General features: G+C 36.8%; 1 protein-coding gene across 2 annotated transcripts; it reads right to left on the reverse strand.

The window, feature by feature from the left end:
• Positions 1–122: 122 nt before the first annotated feature.
• LOC141602509 (GDSL esterase/lipase 4-like) lies at positions 123–12,198 on the reverse strand. Of its 2 annotated transcripts, XM_074422760.1 has the most exons (5): positions 11,481–12,198; positions 11,275–11,396; positions 9,251–9,478; positions 8,910–9,153; positions 123–502 (listed from the first exon to the last, which is right to left on the reverse strand). In XM_074422760.1, the coding sequence occupies exons 1-5, from the start codon at positions 11,926–11,928 to the stop codon at positions 273–275; spliced, it is 1,272 nt and encodes a 423-aa protein (XP_074278861.1). In that variant the 5' UTR covers positions 11,929–12,198; the 3' UTR covers positions 123–272. The 2 variants fall into 2 exon arrangements, with proteins under 2 accessions (XP_074278861.1, XP_074278860.1); XM_074422759.1 differs by having other exon boundaries at positions 11,275–12,198.
• Between the last annotated feature and the right edge of the window lie 7,232 nt (positions 12,199–19,430).

The raw sequence follows: 19,430 nt of genomic DNA on the forward strand, positions 1-19,430 counted from the left end.
TCGAAGGAATTATGTTACGAGTAATTACGAGATTTAGATACGATGTACATAATTCATTACATCGTATCTAAATCTCGTAATTACTCGTAACAAATTATATTAAGTTTGACAATGATTATACAGAAAAGTAAACTTATTTACACTTGTATTTTTATTCTCTTTTGTCAATGTCTTGATATATGCGTATTTGTATTTCTCATCATAAAAAGAACTAATTACTGAAATTAAAACTACAAAAAAAATCCCAAAATGTAAAAGTAAGTATTAGAACATTAGTCAATGCTACATAACTTCTCCATATTGAAAGGCACGACGAGGTTGGGTGGGCCACTCCAAAATTCTTTAGCAAATTGTTCATTAGCTTTCTGAGTCGTATGTGCAGGATCAAAGAATAAGTGAGATGGTATATCTTTGCAAAGCGTGAAATTAGCCTTTTCCATACAAGTGAATTTGGCATGAAATCGACCACTTCCACAACACGCAGTTTGAGTTTCCTTGAAATCTAAAAAGAAGAATTAAAATTAACAAATTTAGCACCAAAACTCTAAAAAGGCTAAAATCAATTTTCATTATTATCATGCTCCCTCCCGTCGTTTTTTTATCTTAAATATGTCAGTTCGCATATATTAAGAAATAAATACAATAAATAATACGGAGTATTTCTCAAAATATAAGAATCCATATTATAAATGTGTTAACAATTATCATGAAAGAAATGATTCTATGAAAACTATGTCATCCCCTTTATTAAAAGAACAACCACAAAGCTGATGTGTCAGCATGTGGTTGAAAATTGAAACTATAAATTTTAAAGTTTTTTTTTTTCTTTTTTTTTTGAAAAAGTACCCCACCCACGTTCTTTTCAACATTTATATATGATTTGATTTCCTCTGTTGATATTTGAGTGAACTAATTTGCTATGATTAATTTACTTTATTAAAATTATAATTAATAATTTTCAGTGATATGATAAAAGGAACAACCAAGCGAATGGAGAGAGAAAGCTCTTCCTTCTCTCTAGTTTTTTAGGGCTTTCTCCAAGCAAATGGCCAGGAAGAAAAATCCAAAAAAATCACAGAGAGTAATTCGTAAACCTAAAGCAAAGACTCTATTATCTTTTAGTAATTGTTCTAATCTACGCTTAGACATGGATAGTCCTGAACCTTCGACGGTAGTTCCACAAGAAGCAACAGATGGAGTTCCAGAGGGAGTATCAGAGGGAGTACCAGAGGGAGTGCCACAATCTGCTGATGCACAGAAGGCTCGCACAGTTGGTGAAATTGTGGGCATTCCAGTTCTGGATATGACAGTTATTGTGGAGGATGCTCAAACGGATACTGAAGAGGAAGCAGAATCAGTGATTTTAGATGAAGAAGGGTGTACTACTGTTGGTAAGTCTCATTCTTCTACTGTCTCTCCTAAGGCGCCTGAAAAGCAATTGCTTCAGTTGACTCCTGAGGATGTTGAATCGGAAATTAATTATTGGTCAACTGCAGTAGTATGTTATGTATTAGGGGGCAATCCACCTTGGGAACATTTGTCTGGTTTTGTTAATCGTTTGTGGGGGAAGTACAAGTATGATAAAATTGCATTTCTTCCTAATGGTGCTTTTTTAGTTCACTTTCCCACTCTCGAATGCAAGAACTTGGTGTTGCAGCAAGGGTTTCCTATGTATGATAATAAACCACTTGTTGTCAAGCCATGGACTGAAGATTGTAGCTTAGCTAAGGAGAGAGTTAAAAAGGTGCCTATTTGGATACGATTATATGGGTTAGCCTTGAAATTTTGGGGTTCCTCGAGTCTGGAAAAGATCTCCTCTTTGATTGGCAAGTATATGAGATGTGATCGACCAACTATAGAGAAAACCAGACTTTGTTATGCCCTAATTATGGTTGAGGTGGATGTTGGACAAGATTTTCCAGAGAGATTGTTTTTTAAATATGAGATAGGTGTAGAGGTTTGTGTAGTTGTGGAGTATGAATGGAAACCTGATGTGTGTTCAGTGTGCAAGGGCATTGGACATGTGTCAGAGGCTTGCAGAAAGAAGGCTGAGACAAAGGCCCCTCCTGTTATGAAGCAGGTATGGAGACCTGTCCTCTTCCTCTGACTGCTGTGCCTCCTAGAGTGGTCCCAACAGTTCAGACTCCCCTTACTGTAGTTACTACAATGATCAGGCAGGAACATCAGTCTGTTACTGAGGGTGGGGTTCCTGTATCACCTAATTATGCTGAAGTTCTTACTAGCCCTAAGAAGACCGTGGAAGGGGGACTGGATAATCCACCTGGTAATCTTTTAAATGGATAACATAGGTAGCTGGAATGTGAGGGGTATGAATAAGCTTACTAAGCAAGTAGACATTAGGAGATTTCTTAATCAAAATAAAGTAGGCTTATATGGGTTAGTGAAGACTAAAATAAAGGACCAGAGTTGTGCTGGGGTGTTAACTAATCTTGGTCAGTAATGGCGAGGTGTGAATAACATTCTGCATCATCCTGGGGGTAGAGTGTGGCTTATCTGGTTAGATCAAGTTTTTAATGTTAATGTTTATTGTATTTCTGATCAACATATAACTAATAGTATCACTGAGATTTCTTCTGGGCATGTTTTTCTTTTCACTGTAGTTTATGGTTCTAATGATGAGGGGGAAAGATTGAGATTATGTGAGGAACTTAAGCTGATCAAAGATAGTTGTGCTGGTCCTTGGGTTGTGTGTGGTGATTTCAATAATATTTTGGCACTTAATGAAAGAGTAGGGAGACCTGTTCATTGGAGTGATATTGTGGATTTTAGGGATTGCATTGACTATTGTGAATTGATTGACATTAAAGCTCAGGGTGCTTATTTTATTTGGAATAACAAGCAAGATCCCTCTTCCAGGGTTTTTTCTCGTTTGGATAGATTTATGGTTAATGTGGAGTGGATGAACTTGTATCCTGATTCTTATGCCCATTTCTTGACTGAGGGCTTGTTTGACCATAACCCATGTGTGTGCTATAGGAGGTACCAGAGAATGCAAAGACCTCATTTCAGATACTTCAATATGTGGGGTGAGGATCCTCATTTTCATGAAATTATTAAGCAACATTGGCAAAGGAAAGTATCTGGTACCTGGATGTTCCAAGTAGTCACCAAACAGAAGTCTTTGAAGCAACCTCTTAGACAACTCAACAGAAGTAGATACTCTGATGTTGAGAAAGCTGTGGAGGTTTCTAAGCTTAGACTCTATGACTTACAGCAACAATTGCATCATAACACCAGTAACCTGACTTTGATGAATGATGAAACTACTGCTGCTGAGGAATATAGAGTTCTTGTCAAGGCTCATCACAGTTTTATCAGTCAAAGAGCCAAAGTGGGTTGGTTGTGTGCTGGGGATGAGAATACTAGATACTTTCATAATCAGATAAGAGCTAGACAAATGCAAAACAAAATTTTACAGATCCAGGATAAAGATGGTAGGGTGTGTTCTGAACCTCATCTTATTGAACAAGCTTTTTTGGATTACTATCAAGATCTCCTGGGAACTAGTACTACCACTCTTGATGTTTATTTTCCTTCTGTAAGAACTGGTTCTATGATTTCTGATCAGCATAGGAGTTTACTGATGAAGCCTGTTTGTCCTGAGGAAATTAAAAATTTCATTTTCAGCATACCTGCTAATAAGTCTCCTGGTCCAGATGGATTTACTAGCCAGTTCTATAGAGATTCTTGGGAGATTATAGGGAAAGATATCACTGGTGCTGTCATGGATTTTTTCTCTACTGGTGAGCTTCTCAAACAGATATATACTACCACTCTTACCCTTATTCCTAAGGTCAAACATCATGTGAGTGTGCTTGAATATATGCCTATTGCTTGTTACAATGTCATTTACAAATGTATCACAAATATTTTATGCAACAGGTTGGGTTCTATTTTACCTGACATCATAAATAGTAGTCAAAGGGGCTTTGTGAAGGGTAGAAATATTGTGGACAATGTGCTGATTTGTCAAGACATTGTGAGAATGTATAATAGGAGGGGGGCTTCTCCTAGATGCCTGATCAAGATTGATCTTAGAAAGGCGTATGATTATGTTTAATGGAAGTTCCTTCACCAAATGCTTCAGGCTCTAAAATTTCCTCCCAAATTTATTAAGCTCATAATGACTTGTGTGACCTCTCCTTCTTATTCCCTTCATGTTAATGGCAATACCTTTGGGTTCTTTCAAGGCAAGAGAGGATTGAGACAAGAGGATTGAGACAAGGGGACCCTCTTTCTCCTTTGTTGTTTGCCTTGTGTATGGGTATCTTTCAAGGGTTTTAGTCATTGTTTCTCAGCAGAAGGGATTTAGATTTTATCCTATGTGTGGCCATATCAAGCTCAATCACTTACTTTTTGCAGATGATCTTCTTCTATTCTGTAAGGGTAATGCTCCTTCTATTATGTGGCTACTGAGAGGTTTTAGTACGTTCTCAGCTGCTTCTGGTCTGACTTTAAATAGGGATAAGTCAAATATTTATTTTAATGGAGTCAGACATGAAGTAATGGAGGATATTCTTAAGATTTCTGGTTTTAATGTTGGTTCTCTACCTTTTAAATTTCTTGGGGTTCCAATTTCCTCAAAGAAAATCACCAAGTTTGAAGGGCACAAGCTAGTTGAAAGAATTGTAGCTCGTATCAGATCCTTAGGAGCTCATCAACTTTCCTACTCTGGTAGACTAATTCTGGTTCAATCTGTGTTGGCTACCCTTCACTCCTATTGGGCTTCCATATTTTTGATCTCTGCTTACAGGCAGGCAAGGCGGCAGGTGGACGGAGAGGGGGGTCGGCGGGGGAGTGTGGACCGTGGACGGCTGAGGAGTGAGACGGCAAGTGGGAGTGGGTGGTTGTATTTGGGGATTTTAAGGGTTTGGTTTTATTTTGTGTAGTTTGTGTTATTGAGTTACTGTATCTATGGCGTCTTTCCTATGCTAAATTATGGAATAAGGCTTTGATTGGTAGATATACTTCTTGGTTGGCAACAAAAAAGGATCATCTCTGGGTAAAGTGGGTCAATCACGTTTATATGAAAGGAGGGGATTGGGTTGATTACACTTATCCACCTGATTGTAACTGGTCTTGGCGAAAAATTGTGCAAGTTAAAGATGTTTACAAAGCTGCCTATGTCAATAATCAGTGGCAGGGCACCAGTAAGGACTATCGGGTTGCTGATGGGTATAATTGGTTGAGGCACAAGTCTACAAAAGTAGATTGGAGACATATCTGTTGGAATGCTCTGAACATACCTAGGACCTCTTTCATTTTCTGGGCTAGCCAACACAGACGGTTGCTGACTCTTGATAGGCTTCACAAGATGGGTATGGTACATCAAACTTCTTGTTATCTTTGTGCTGTAGCTCCAGAAACTCATGAGCATCTTTTCATTAGTTGTGAGTATAGCAAAAGGCGTATAGCATTGTTGCAGCAGAAAATACATGTCAACTTCCCTCCATCAAATATGGTGAATTGGTTCTCTACTGGTAGAGGCAAGAGTGGTTTAATGCGGGTGATGACTGGTGCTTGCTTTGTTGGACTGATATATGCTATTTGGATGAGTCGCAACAAAGCTAGGTTGGAGCAGCAGGTATTGTTGTCGTATGTTCTTGTATCCAGAGTGTGGAATGAAGTTAAGGAAAGATGGTTGCATCGTAACAAGACAACTCTCAAGCATGATGATCAGACTTGGATAGATGGCATAATCTAATTCTTTTTGTAGATGAAATGCTTAGTGTATTAGGCTGATATATGTTGATCTTGTATACATATTTGGTTCTATTTTTTGATATATATACTTACCCTTCACCAAAAAAAAAAATCAGTGATAAGTTGATAAATATTTAAAAATGAACAACTGAAAAAAAGAGTGAAAAAATTATTAAAATCATAACTTTAATTATGGACAAAATACATTATTAAAATAAAATTTAGCCAATTATTATTGGCGAAATGAAGAATAAATATTGAAATAAAAATAGAGTTAAATCCTCTTATTCTCTAGATGTACATCTTTAAAGATCTAAGGGTCGGCAGAAATTAATAATTAAAACTATAGGTTACAAAGATTGAAGAATTGAAGAATTCATTTAAACTCGAAACAAAAAACTCAAAATAAGTAATTAATATTATAAACATTAATAAAAAAAAGAAAAAAAAAGAGTAATTAATTGAATAAGAATATTTGTTTCGAAAATATTCGAGCGACGACTTCAATACTAATAAAAGCATTCGATCTCTAAAATTAAAGAGTAATGACACAAATAGTGATTAAATAGTAAATAATATTTCAAAATGAAAAGATGTACAATTAATGATTTATTAATAAAGAGTGAAAATTTGTTTGAAAACAAAAATTTCTACATAAGAAAAAGAAAATTAATATTGCCTTTTAAAACATTAGGTAGACTTAAATACAATTACCCATTAGATTTACAAAATTTGGGACAAAATAGTGGAAGTACAAGATTTTTCCAACCGATTGCATTAGAGTCAAGTCTTATAGAGTGGGTGGAGGCGGCGTTTCTATAGAGAAAAAAAGGGAGGTGGAGCCGTTGAGGGAGGTAGTAGTGCAAAGAGTTTTAATTAGGGATATTAATTGAGGGAGAATTTATATATACGAGATTACGATGGTGGGTAGAAATGGTAAATGAGGGAGATTACGGGTCATATACTAAGTTTAGACTTTTCAGATACAATTGTTCTCATTTAAAACGGCGTATTTATCTTAATTTTAAGGCGAGTTAAGTAAAATGGGTAATATAAAATTAAAGTCTAACAAAATAGTAATTGTACTATCTAGCTAAATAAGGTGTTATTTGACCCGTTTTATTTATCTTAATTTTAAGACGAATTAATTAAAATGGGTAAGATAAAATTAAAGTTCTTATTAGGTACTAACAAAATAGTAATTGTACTACCTAGCTAAATAAGGTGTTATTTGACCCGTTTTATTTTTGAAATAGATATACCCATTTTAAGTGAGACCAATTAAATGAAGTATATAATTAAGTGAGAGACAATTGTGAATATCTCTAATTAAGCGCGTCAAACGTATTAGGAGGATCGGGCCATACACGTTGGATCACAATTCACAATACGAGTCAGTTGCATATGGATCGAGTCAAAGTTAGACTTCAAGCCAAAATAGTATATGTCGTCCGTTATATTATCATATTTTGAGACGAAAAAACACACTTCGTAAAATTAAATCATATTTAATATTTATAATATAATTATACTCCCTCCGTATCATACAAATGGTAACGTGGTAAAAAATGGGATTTTTTAAGAAAAGAGAGTAAAACAAGAGGTAAAGAGGGAAGAAAATAGGTGGGGTATGTAATTGTGGGTATGTAGTGGGATTTTATGTAAATATCAAATGGGTATAAAGATAATTTGATAATATTGTGGGCCAAATAAGGAATGTTATCATTGGTGTGGTACGGTCGTATTAGGTAAGTGTTACCATTGGTCTGGTACGGAGGGAGTATTCATTACTAATCAAACTTATTTTAAACCAGTTATAAAAATTAATTTATTTTAAAAAAAATTAGTAGTTAATGATATAAAATTTATTTATTTTTTATCCTTAAAATATTGAAATAACGTGTTTCTATTTATTTTATAAACTATAATATTCAAGTATTAATGTTTTAATAATATTATTAATTTATCTTTGACCCAACGGGTCAAACGATTTGGATTTCAACCCTGAAATAAGTTTCGTGCGTGTTCGGGACAAACGGGTTGGGTTTCGACCCTGAAATAACTTTCGTGTTCGGGCACGGGTCATTAGTCAACATTAACAAGTCTTCCACCTAAGAAAACAGGAGCGGACCAAGTGTTGACGGATCTAGCTGTGATACATTCATAAATTGAAACATGAATCATGAATGTACATATATTTATAAACAGGAGCGGGTCACTATTATTTTAACGTTTGTATCATGTTTCATATGATAACCCAACATGAACCTAGCTAATACCATAGCACAACTGCAGAAGTGCAACAATTGTATTAATTTGTCCGATCTTATTCTTAGTTACCTTAACCATATCTTACTTTACGTAATTATTCCGATTATTTCAAATTTTTGATTATTGTGTGTTCATTTTCATCCGTAGAATTTAGTTTCATGTAAGTTAAGTTTTTTCTTTGAATCACCCAACCAAAGTAGCAACTCAAACTTAGCTAACAAGATGACATATCATACTACAACAAATACTTGGCCAATTAAACCTACTGTGTGAGATATGCTTCATGATATTACAACGTTCGTCATGTACAAACCCGCTAGTTGCAGTTGAATTATAATACAAATTGAAAATATGACTTTACACAAAAAGTAATTCTTATAATTATTATAATTTTTTTTACCATAATTGATAAGAACAAAATCGATAATAGCAACCCGTGCAATTTGGACGGGTTTAAGAATTAAGACTAGTATTCTACAAAAGTCATGGCCATATCACACCCCCTTAATGAACTTGTATAAAGGGTCTTTGTTCAAACCCAGTCTTGTTTAGAGTATCTTCTTTATTCCAATCATTTCTATATATTTGTGAAATATATATGAGTTATATCTTTATCAAATATATAGAATTGATTGAAATGAAATAAATGGTGTATTATTTTTGTAAAGAGTATCCAACCTTTTTGAACAACCAAATAAACACTACGATGAAGCACCTTTTTTCGTTTCATCTTCTAAAATTTTGTAATGTTCTTAGTGACCTATTTAAGCATTCCATTCATTATGATCAACTTGTGATCCATAATAATAACTTTAATTAATCACCTCTCTTTTTTTTTATTTCATATATTCTTTGTGCCAAATTAAAGTCAATGAAGAGAAGGAGGTAGTACAAGTTATAAATTGAAGACGTACCATATTTAGCGCCATTAAGCACACGGGCCATTAAGGATGTATAGAAATCATAAATGATGTACTTAAATCCAGGTAAATGACGAGCCCATGTATTAGCTAATGCAGCAAATCCAGCATTGTGCAATGTGGCCAAATCATTTAGGCCCTCTGCACAATGTGCATCATCTTGACGGTATAGCGGTAAGCACCCCATCGGCCCATAATTTTGAAATGCAAATTTCCTTGCTCCTTGCTTGTACATTCTCTGACAACGATTTCTTTTATTAGCAAATTTAGCAAACGTGTTTGGTAAATAACAGATTTTATGAAATTTGTATTGAAAAAGATAGAGAGAGAGTTACGGTGATGGCAACAGTAAAATTGCCGAGAATTTTGTTGACAAATGCATTGACAAAAGTAGAATTGAGTGGTTTCTCATTTTGTATCCAAATGTCAGTGTAGTCATTGGAGCCAATGTTGAAGACTAGCACTGCTTTGGATACGATCTCCTTGGTTTTCTTCTTTCCATATTGTAACTTCATCTTCCCAACCATTTCCTCAAATAAGTCTGTTTGCAACTTCAGATTTAGCTACATAAATTCACCGTCAAACATAACAAAATCAGTCAGATGATCAGATCACACGTCTTTCCAACTTTTTAAATTTTGTGATTATAAATAGTCCAATTTTAGACCTTATACGACTCAAAGTACAAAAAATAATGTTCTATGCTTGATGCTTCGGACCCTTTGTGTATTACTACTACTCAGTACTCACTCACCACCAATTTATTTGTTTACTATGTAGTATATATTTTTTTTAATTGAAGGTAAACAAATGATTGAGATAATAAATGGAGCACAACTTATCTGTACTAGTTTCGTTTTAACCATATTTGACGTTGGTTTATATTAGTAAAAATTGTTTATAAGAAACAAACGTAATATAATATACTCCCTCTGATCCAGACAGATGTAAACATAAGCAAAAAGTGGTTATTTAAGAAAATGTGGAAATGTGAGGGGTAAAGTAGGAAATATTGATTGGGGCCACATTGATTTAGGTGGATTAAATAAGTAGTGGTTGAGTGGGTGAGTGGATGATAAAGTTGTAAATAGGTAGTGGATGTAAGGGTAAGTTTGTCATTTTCATGCCAAATATGATATGTTTACAGTAGCCTGCTTCGTCCGTTTTAGGGAAGTGTTTACATCTGTCTGGATCGGAGGGAGTAATATTGAATGTGTGATAGGATTCGATGAACGCATGGATCATTATCAAACACATCCTATTAAACGGAAGTACATATCAAACATAAATAACCATCTAAAAATACTGCAACTATTATCGGGTGTGTTTCTAATTTTTCTACAAAACAATTAAGGGATACTCCCTCCATTCAACTCCACTTTGCAACATTGCTTTTTGCGCGGGTATTAATAAACGGATTAAAAAAACTATTAAAAGTACATAGGGAAAGGGAATGGTGGGGTTAAAGATATTAAAAAAATATAAAGGTGAGTTTTATGGTGGATTTGTGTGGGGTATGAATGACATTTTTTGTAAATATAGATTTTCAATAAGGATAGAAAGGTCTTTTACATGTCCAAATAAGGAAACCTGTAAAGTGGAGTTGAATGGACGGAAATAGAATACTTGTAAAGTGGAGTTGAATGGAAGGAGTATTCTCTTGTGTACCCCTCAACTTTTTCATTTTCTATAATATACCCATCTTTTCATGCAAAAAAACTTTGACCGTCAATAACTCTTGGCTACAAGTTCAGAATACGATAAACTTTTTTTTCAAATTGACCGTCTTTAAGAGGTCTTCCGTTTGAAAAAAAATCCACCGACGTCTCAACTCGTAGTCGAGAATTATGGTCGGTCAAAGTTTATTCGTTAAAAAATGTTTGATCAATCATAACTACCGGCTAAGAGTTCAAAAAGCGGTGATTTTTTTTTCAAATTGAAAGCCTTGACGAGATAATTGGTTTGGAAAAAAAAAATTACCGTTTTCTAAACACGTAATAGAGAATTATTGTCTGTTAAAGTTTTTTTGTGAAAAACGAGGGGTACACCATAGAAAATGAAAAAGTTCAAGGCTACACGAGAGAATATCCCAACAATTAACTTTGGTCTAGAAAATTGATTTAGACAAGTCAAATTTTAAATGGAAATTTGACTTTTATTCGGTTCTAACTTGTTACCTAAATTCATTTTCAAATGACCATTACGTTGCTTATACAATATACCTACCTACCAGGCTATCACGTCACTTATTGTTTTTTGTAATGTATAACGACTAACGAACCAATCAAAACTGAAGAATTCGCCAACACGGATCAATTATTAATAAAACGACGTAGAGATGTACATGATGAATACATACCGAATAATTACGACCGTCAACAAGCACACCAGCTGCTGCACCAGCGAAGTTGACGGACCTCGAATACTCGACTAGTACAGGATTTCCGTATGGTTCTGGAAATGGCTGATTCGCGTGTTGAGCTGCCAATAATACAAATATTTGTTTGTTTTTCAAAAAAATAAAAAAATAAAAAGGTAAATAATTAACAGATTCAGAGGGAGTACCTATATAATCGGGAATTAGAAGACCGTCAGAAAACCTACCGGCAGGTCGCTTGAAGTAGGTCTTACCATAAGGGTAGGAGTCTGCCATTGGTCCCATGCCCAAGAAAAAGGCTATGCCTGTGTCGTAAAGAGAATCGCCAAAGATATATACAGGACATGTAACGGCCTTCTCTACAACCTTTTTTTCGACAGGGTGATCTGGTGCCATTATTGCTGGAGTATTGATTGGTGGTGTGCTATCTCGAATGTTAATTGGGGCAATATTTGGCACCTCAAGCGGTGACAACGGCGGCGACTTTCGAGTAAGATTAAAGGGGGCGTCGTAATTCAAAGGAGAGTAAAGTATCAATGTTATGCACATAAGCATTACGAATATTGTAAGCACCATACCACATCTTGATTTAGCCATTTGAAAGTAGTGGAACATCTTCTTATTTTGAAAGCTCATCCTGGAAACAAAGATCAATTCACTTGACTTTTACACACATATATATATGTATATATGTGTATATAACTCGGATCGATCTTTATTTGTATATCCTTGAATTTAGTTTTGTTTGGGAGTCTACGTTTTCAAAATTGAGTTATGAATGAAAATAATGGATTTTGATGTCAACCAAGTATTACTAAGTTTTGATGTTTTGTTGATCAATGAAATTGATGGAGGCATGTTTGTGTGTCATACATATATTTAAAGGCGGCATTAGCAAATAAGATGATAGACTAATTCTAAGCTTGTCTGTATCATTGAACATTTCTGACATTGTGTGTATTATTATATTTCCCGCGACTTTCATCCTTTGAGTTTTATTTAATTAACATCCTAATCCTCCTAATACCTTTTATTTCATCAAAACGTGTTTGAATCTACCTTGATTATTTCTACCATTACCAAATTCATCTAGTTTCAACTTTTTTAGATTTCAGTTAAAACAATTAAAAAAGAATACCAAGGGACTAATATTTAACTACAATAATCTTCCTTCTTTCTTAGCTTCCCCAAATTATAACTAACAAAAATTTACATCCCTTAATTAAATTTATATTTTAAAAACTATGGGAAAAGCAATAGGATTGTTGTGTTCGTTAACTCCCCACTACCATGTTGTTGTACCTCCGACAGCTATTAGAGTCCTGGTATACTTACACGCCCCAAATCCCAAATCTCATATATTAATGGTGGACTTCATAAATTGTCGAACAAAATTTTAAGTCCATCCAAATTCCAATGTATTATGCCATTATATTCCATGCCCAACTAAAACTTTTGAATCAACACAAATTACCATAAATAATGTTCCCTCCGTTCTGGCAAAATGTTTTTCACTTTCATTTTTGGTGTATTATTCCATAGTTACATATTTTCATTTTGGTATATTTTGTCATCTTCGGTGTGCAATAGCAAAGTACTTATATCTGGAGAAATTTTCAGTTCTAACTTCATGTCCAATTTATTGTTACCATTTCAGTTTTTGGTCAATAATGTAAACAATAACAAATGGAGTGATTGTTTTTCTAACTCCCCTTCGTTTTTCTATTCGTCGTTTTAAAATATTTCACATAAATTAATAAGTTATTGTAGGGATGAAGGGGGGCCGAATGAGGTAGGGGGAATGCAGGGGGATGATTGGCGACCTCCGAGCTTGTAACACCCCCATACTCCAAGTGCCTTACCAGGACCACTCAGGTATGAAGATATTACCATCTCTCGGTTACCCGAGGCATGATATTCATAAGACAATAACGAAACAACTTAAATAATATAACTTCAGTGAAAAGTACAACTGAAATCAAATCCCAAAATACGGGTACAAGTTCTTAAAACCAACCGTCTCTTGAAATCGAAATGTCATAAAACTAAAAGACTACAAATGCGGAAGACTTCTATCGTCGACGGTGGCACCTCCCACTATCCCAAGTCAACTCAACTCAAACCCGCTCATTATCGCTCACCATCCCCGAATGGATCACCACACAGTTTACAAAACAACAATCGGGTCGCATACTAATCACACAACTCAATATATATCAACAATAAGATAAAACAGATGACTTAACCGTCACACACACAACCACACCAATTCCAACAATCCCAATCACCGATCGTCCACTTTGGACGGCCCCCGATGGGGGACCGCAGCCGTACCCACAAAATCCCCGCTCCTCATAATGAGCGATAACTCTGTCCATTAATGTGCACATCCCCTTCCGTGGCGGGTTCCACGAAGGGCGAAACTAGGGCGTGAAGCCACTCCCGCAAGTGACCCCACTCAGCCGAGGACACGCCTCGAGAACCAGAGACAAACAATCACAATCAACAAACCGTCACAAAACAATTACTATATTATTCAATCAACCACAACACATCAACAATCATCCCATTATGGGACTAATACTGAGTAGGAAATCCTACCTGGAAAGCACAACTATCAGACGGTCTCTACAGCTGTATCAAAAAGCTTCCTCTACGAAACCTCCTCCTATCATACAACATACAAATGCTACCAAATCACAAACTACTCAAAAACCCCCAAATCCCTAGATTAGGGTTTAACCAACTTAAAGGAAAGACAATAAAAAGGGTACATAGATCTTACCCTCGACGCAAGGATCTCAACGGTATAACAAACGATGAAAACCGACCTTCCAAACTCCGGGATTTGCTAACAATGCGATTAAGATGGTGAACGTACTTGCTTTCTCTCTTTGACAGTAAATTAGGTTTTGCAAAAATGTTTAGTATAATGACGAAGAAGGTTATATATCTTAATCGCATAATTAACAAAACCCGAGAAAAACTCCCCGTAAACCGGCTACTCGATCGAGTACCCAAGGTACTCGATCGAGTACCCCATTACTCGATCGAGTATCCTAGTTACTCGATCGAGTACCCAACAGGTCAGAAACTATTTTAAAACGCAACTTACCCTTACTCGACAGAGTAAGGCCTACTCGATAGAGTACCCAAAGACTCATAAATACGGAGTATTATAGTCTTCCCTCCTTAAAAAGAACTTCATCCCCGAAGTTCAAACCACTACTAAACAAAGGTACTCCCTCAACACTTCCGACTCAACAACCAAAACAAAACTCAACATAAAACATGTTACTAACCCAACTCATCCCGACAAACATACCGACACACATACAAAAAGGGTATAAAACTCTTAAAAACTCCTCGCGATCATCTCCTACCCCCCTAAAAGAAACAAGGTTACGTCCCCGTAACCATACATACCTGATCAAAGAGAAAAGGGTAACGCTCTTTCATAGCTTCCTCTGGCTCCCATGTAGCTTCCTCAGTCTCGTGGTTAGACCAAAGGATCTTAAGCAAAACTGTCTCGCCACTCCTAGTCTTCCTAACCTTTCGGTCAAGAATCTGCTTAGGCACCTCAAGATATGATAAGGACTCATCTAGCTCTAAGCTCTCTGCCTCTAACACATGTGACGGGTCACTCACATACTTCCGCAGCTGCGATACATGAAACACATTATGCACTCTCTCTAGCGCAGCTGGTAAAGCCAGACGATATGCAACTTCCCCAACTCGCTCTAAGATCTCGTAAGGCCCGATAAACTTCTGACTTAGCTTGCCTTTCTTCCCAAATCTCATAACCCCACGCATAGGAGACACTTTCAAAAGAACCTTGTCCCCAACTTGAAACTCTATGTCCCAAGCAATGTAGATCTCGCATAACTCTTTTGCCTATCCCGAGTCGCCCTCATCCGTTCCCCGATCATCTTAACTGTTCCACCATCTCATGCACCATCTCTGGTCCTAAAACCACTGCCTCAGCACTATCGTCCCAACAAATCGGACTCCTACATCTCCTCCCATACAAAGCCTCAAACGTTGCCATACCAATACTAGTGTGATAGCTGTTATTATAAGAAAATTCTATCAAGTCCAACCTCTACCCAGCTACCACCAAAGTCCATCACACAAGCTCGCAACATATCCTCAAGAGTCTTGATTGTTCTCTCAGTTTGTCCGTCTGTCGCAGGATGAAATGCTGTACTCATCTTCAAAGTTGTTCCTAACGATTCCTGCAACTCTTTCCAAAACCTTGATATAAATCTCGCATCTCTGTCAGACACTATGTCCTTAGGGACTCCATGTAACTTAAGCACGTTCTTTCGATAGGCCATAGCCAATTGTGCTTTGGTCCATGTATCTTTCATTGGAACAAAGTGAGCTGACTTGGTCAGTCGATCCACTATTACCCAAATCATGTTATTACCTTGTTGACTCTTTGGCAAACCCACGATAAAATCCATGGAAATGGATTCCCACTTCCACTCAGGTACCGTTAAAGACTGAATCTTACCTTGGTCGTCGCTGTTCCCCCTTAACTCTCTGGCATGTCAAACAACGGGCCACCAACTCAGCTGTCTCTTTCTTCATTCCAGGCCACCAAAACGTGTTCTTCAAATCCTTATATAGCTTGTCACCACCTGTATGTACTGAATACGGTGTGCAATGTGCCTCTGTCATGATAGTCTTTTTCAACTCCTCATCATTAGGAACACACCACCTACCGTCAAACCTCAAACTACCATCTGTGTGAATGGAGAATCGAGACACTGTCCCTTTCTCTACTCCAGCTCTCCACTCCACTATCTTAGGATCCAACGCCTGCTTACCTCGAATGTCATCATAAAACTCAAGCTGCACTGTCATATCACCCATGGCATCTCCTTTCTGCATCATATGTATCCCAAACCTCGCTACCTCATCTCTCAACCTCATCAAAGATAGAGCTGTACACAGTGAATGTACACTCTTCCTACTCAAAGCATCAGCAACTACATTGGCCTTCCCTTCATGGTAGATAATTTCCATGTCATAATCGCCAATCAGCTCCATCCACCCACTACTACAAAAACAGGCAACCACAACGGCCCTTTAACAACGCTTATTCACGAAAATCATCAAAACACGTTGTAGAATTTATTCCGCGAATTTTACCAAACTTAATGACAACGGTTATGCGTTGTTAACCGTTGTTATTTCTTTTAACAACGGGTCATACTTAAACAACCGTTGTTAATAAAAAAACTAATAACAACGGTTAAATTTTAACCGTTGTTAATGGTTTGGCGCCAAATTAGTGAAAAGTAATCACAACGGTTATATTAGAACCCGTTTTTAATACGTTTTAACAACGGTTGTAGTCTCAATAACCGTTGTTATTAATATTATGAAAATCTTAAGAACAACATATTGCTTTATTCTGCTATACGCTACAAACACAAACACAAGCTAATACTGCTACTATATCATCCTCCATTCCTCCCTGATCGTCTCTCTGTCTTCATCTCCGCCATCTTTGTTGTCACGTCTTCTCCCCCTCATCGCGCGTGTTTATCAATCAGGTATATATATGTTTCTTAGCAACGCTTATTTCGTTTATTTGTTTGCCTATTATTGTATTTTCCGAATTAGTTGCCTATTATTACGAATGTAGAATAATGACTCGAACTTGGATGATTGATGCAAATATGAGTGACCGCACCTACAAGGATGGTTTAGCTGAATTTTATGAATTCGTTTAGAACAATTTGAAAGGTTCTTCTAGTATTGCATGTCCTTGTGAAAGATGTGGTAATATTAGCTATATGGCTTTTATGGACGTTAAAATACACCTAGAAAAGTGGAGATTTAGTCGATCCTATACACTTTGGATTTTTCATGGGGAATCATTAGAGGAAGAGAATAACTCAGAAGAAGATGATGTTGAGGTACACGAAAGGCTAAGCGATGATCCCGAGTTTGCCGAGTTTTTGAGTTGGAAGAGTTGGAAGTAGAGAAGTTGAATGTTGGGTCTATAGATAATGAAGAGAATGATGATGATTCCATTGCTTTTGAAGATGTAGGTGATGACACTAGTAATTGGGATGACCTTATTAACAACATGTATGAGAAGTTGTGTGAGTCTGAAGCACCTCTTTATCCTGGTTGTAAGTTCACAAAAATGTCTGCTGTGGTGAAGTTGTATAATATCAAGGGGGCAAATGGGGTGAGTGACACGTGTTTCACTAGTTTTTAGCCTTGATAAAGGAGTTGCTTCCAGATGGTAATGTTCTACCTGTTAAGACATATGAGGCGAAAAAACTAATAAGAGGAGTGGGTATGAAATATGAGAAAATACATGCATGTCCAAATGATTGCATATTGTATCGGAAATTATATCAAAACTTAACCAATTGCCCTAAATGTTTGGAGTGGCGTTATAAGGATAAGGAAGGGATCCCGGCTAAGGTGTTGTGGTATTTTCCATTGATACCAAGAGTCATAAGGATTTATGCGAATCCCGATGATGCAAAAATGTTAACTTGGCATGAAACAGGAAGAATAAATGATGGAAAGCTAAGACACCCTAGAGATGGTAAGCAATGGAAATCGTTCGACGCTAAGTATCCCGAGTTCGGCAATGAACCTAGAAACTTACGTCTAGCGCCGTCCATCGATGGAATGAACCCACACGAAAACATGAGTAGCCAACATAGTACTTGGCCGTAGTGTTGGCTATTTATAACTTACCTCCATATGTGTGCATGAAAAGAAAGTATTTGATGTTGTCGTTGTTAATTTCCGGCCCTAAACAACCTGGAAATGATATAGATGTATATTTGGAACCTCTTCTAGATGATTTGCGATTGTTGTGGGATAGTGGGATAGAAGTATTTGATGCATATAAGAACGAAACTTTCAATTTGAGAGCGATGTTATTGTGTACAATAACCGACTATCCGGCTTATGGCGACCTTTTCGGGCACACAGTTCATGGGAAAGAGGCTTGTCCATTGTGTGGGGAGGATATCGAGTCCGAATACTTGAAGTCTTCTCGTAAGTATGTGTATATGGGAAATAGGAGGTTCTTGTCTCATGACCATTGTTATCGCAAGATGCAGAAAGCATTCAATGGAAGACAAGAACTTCGTCAACCTCCTAGAATTTTGAGTGGGCATGAAGTTTATCGGAAAGTAAAGCATATTGAGATAGATTATGGGAAGAAGAGCGGCTCTAAATTGTCTACTCGTGGGTATAAGAAAAGATCCATATTTTTTGATAAACTTCCATATTGGCCTCGACTGGAGGTCGCATTGCCTCGATTTCATGCACATTGAGAAAAATGTCCGTGATAATATTATCAATACCCTTCTGAATGTTCCTGGTAAAATAAAGGATAACGCCGCAGCTAGGGAAGATATGAAAATGATGGGTATTAGGCTAGAGTTGGCACCACAGAAGAGAGGTAATCGTACATTTTTACCGCCAGCAGCTTTTACCCTTTCACGGAATGAGAGAAAAGAGTTCTGTGCATGCTTGAATGGAATTAAAGTGCCACATGGTTATTCGTCGAACATCAAAAGCCTAGTGTCGATGCAAGACCTAAAACTCACCGGGTTAAAGTCACATGATTGTCACACTTTGATATGCTATAACTAGATTCTGTCTCTTCTTCCAGTCCATATGCGAGAAAGTCATCGATCCCGATGACGCGGATTCATTGCAGGACCTCGTTGTAACCTCTCTTTGTCAGTTGGAAATGTATTTTCCACCCTCTTTCTTCACTATCATGATTCATCTGACCATTCACTTGGTTAGGGAGATTTTGTACCTTGGGCCCGTGTACTTGAGATACCAGTATCCTTTCGAAAGATTGATGAAAGTCTACAAGGACTATACATCTAATCGGTATCGTCCAGGAAGGTTGTATTCTTTGAACGCGCTATTTTAGACGAAGCTCTTTCATATTGTTACGCTCATCTCTCCCCGAAGGAGTTGATTGGCGTTCCTAAGAATCGTCATAGTGACTGGATGACCGGAAAAGGTATTAGGGGCCGGGTTGAAAAAATTGTGACACGTGAAATGTTGCATTTAGCACACATGTATGTGCTAAACAACGAAGATGAGGTGCAACCTTATATTCAACAACACAAAGA

This window comes from Silene latifolia, chromosome 9 (genome assembly GCF_048544455.1).
Source record: "Silene latifolia isolate original U9 population chromosome 9, ASM4854445v1, whole genome shotgun sequence".
NCBI classification, from domain to species: Eukaryota; Viridiplantae; Streptophyta; class Magnoliopsida; order Caryophyllales; family Caryophyllaceae; genus Silene; species Silene latifolia.

What these genes read in the sequence shown, in the direction of transcription:
- LOC141602509 (XM_074422759.1), bottom strand. Translation starts at nt 11,928, where the DNA reads ATGAGCTTTCAAAATAAGAAGATGTTCCACTACTTTCAAATGGCTAAA. An exon ending in TTGACGGTCGTAATTATTCG is followed by an intron (nt 9,479 to 11,274) that starts GTATGTATTCAT and finishes GAATTTATGTAG; the next exon opens with CTAAATCTGAAGTTGCAAAC. An exon ending in GCTTAATGGCGCTAAATATG is followed by an intron (nt 503 to 8,909) that starts GTACGTCTTCAA and finishes TCTTCTTTTTAG; the next exon opens with ATTTCAAGGAAACTCAAACT.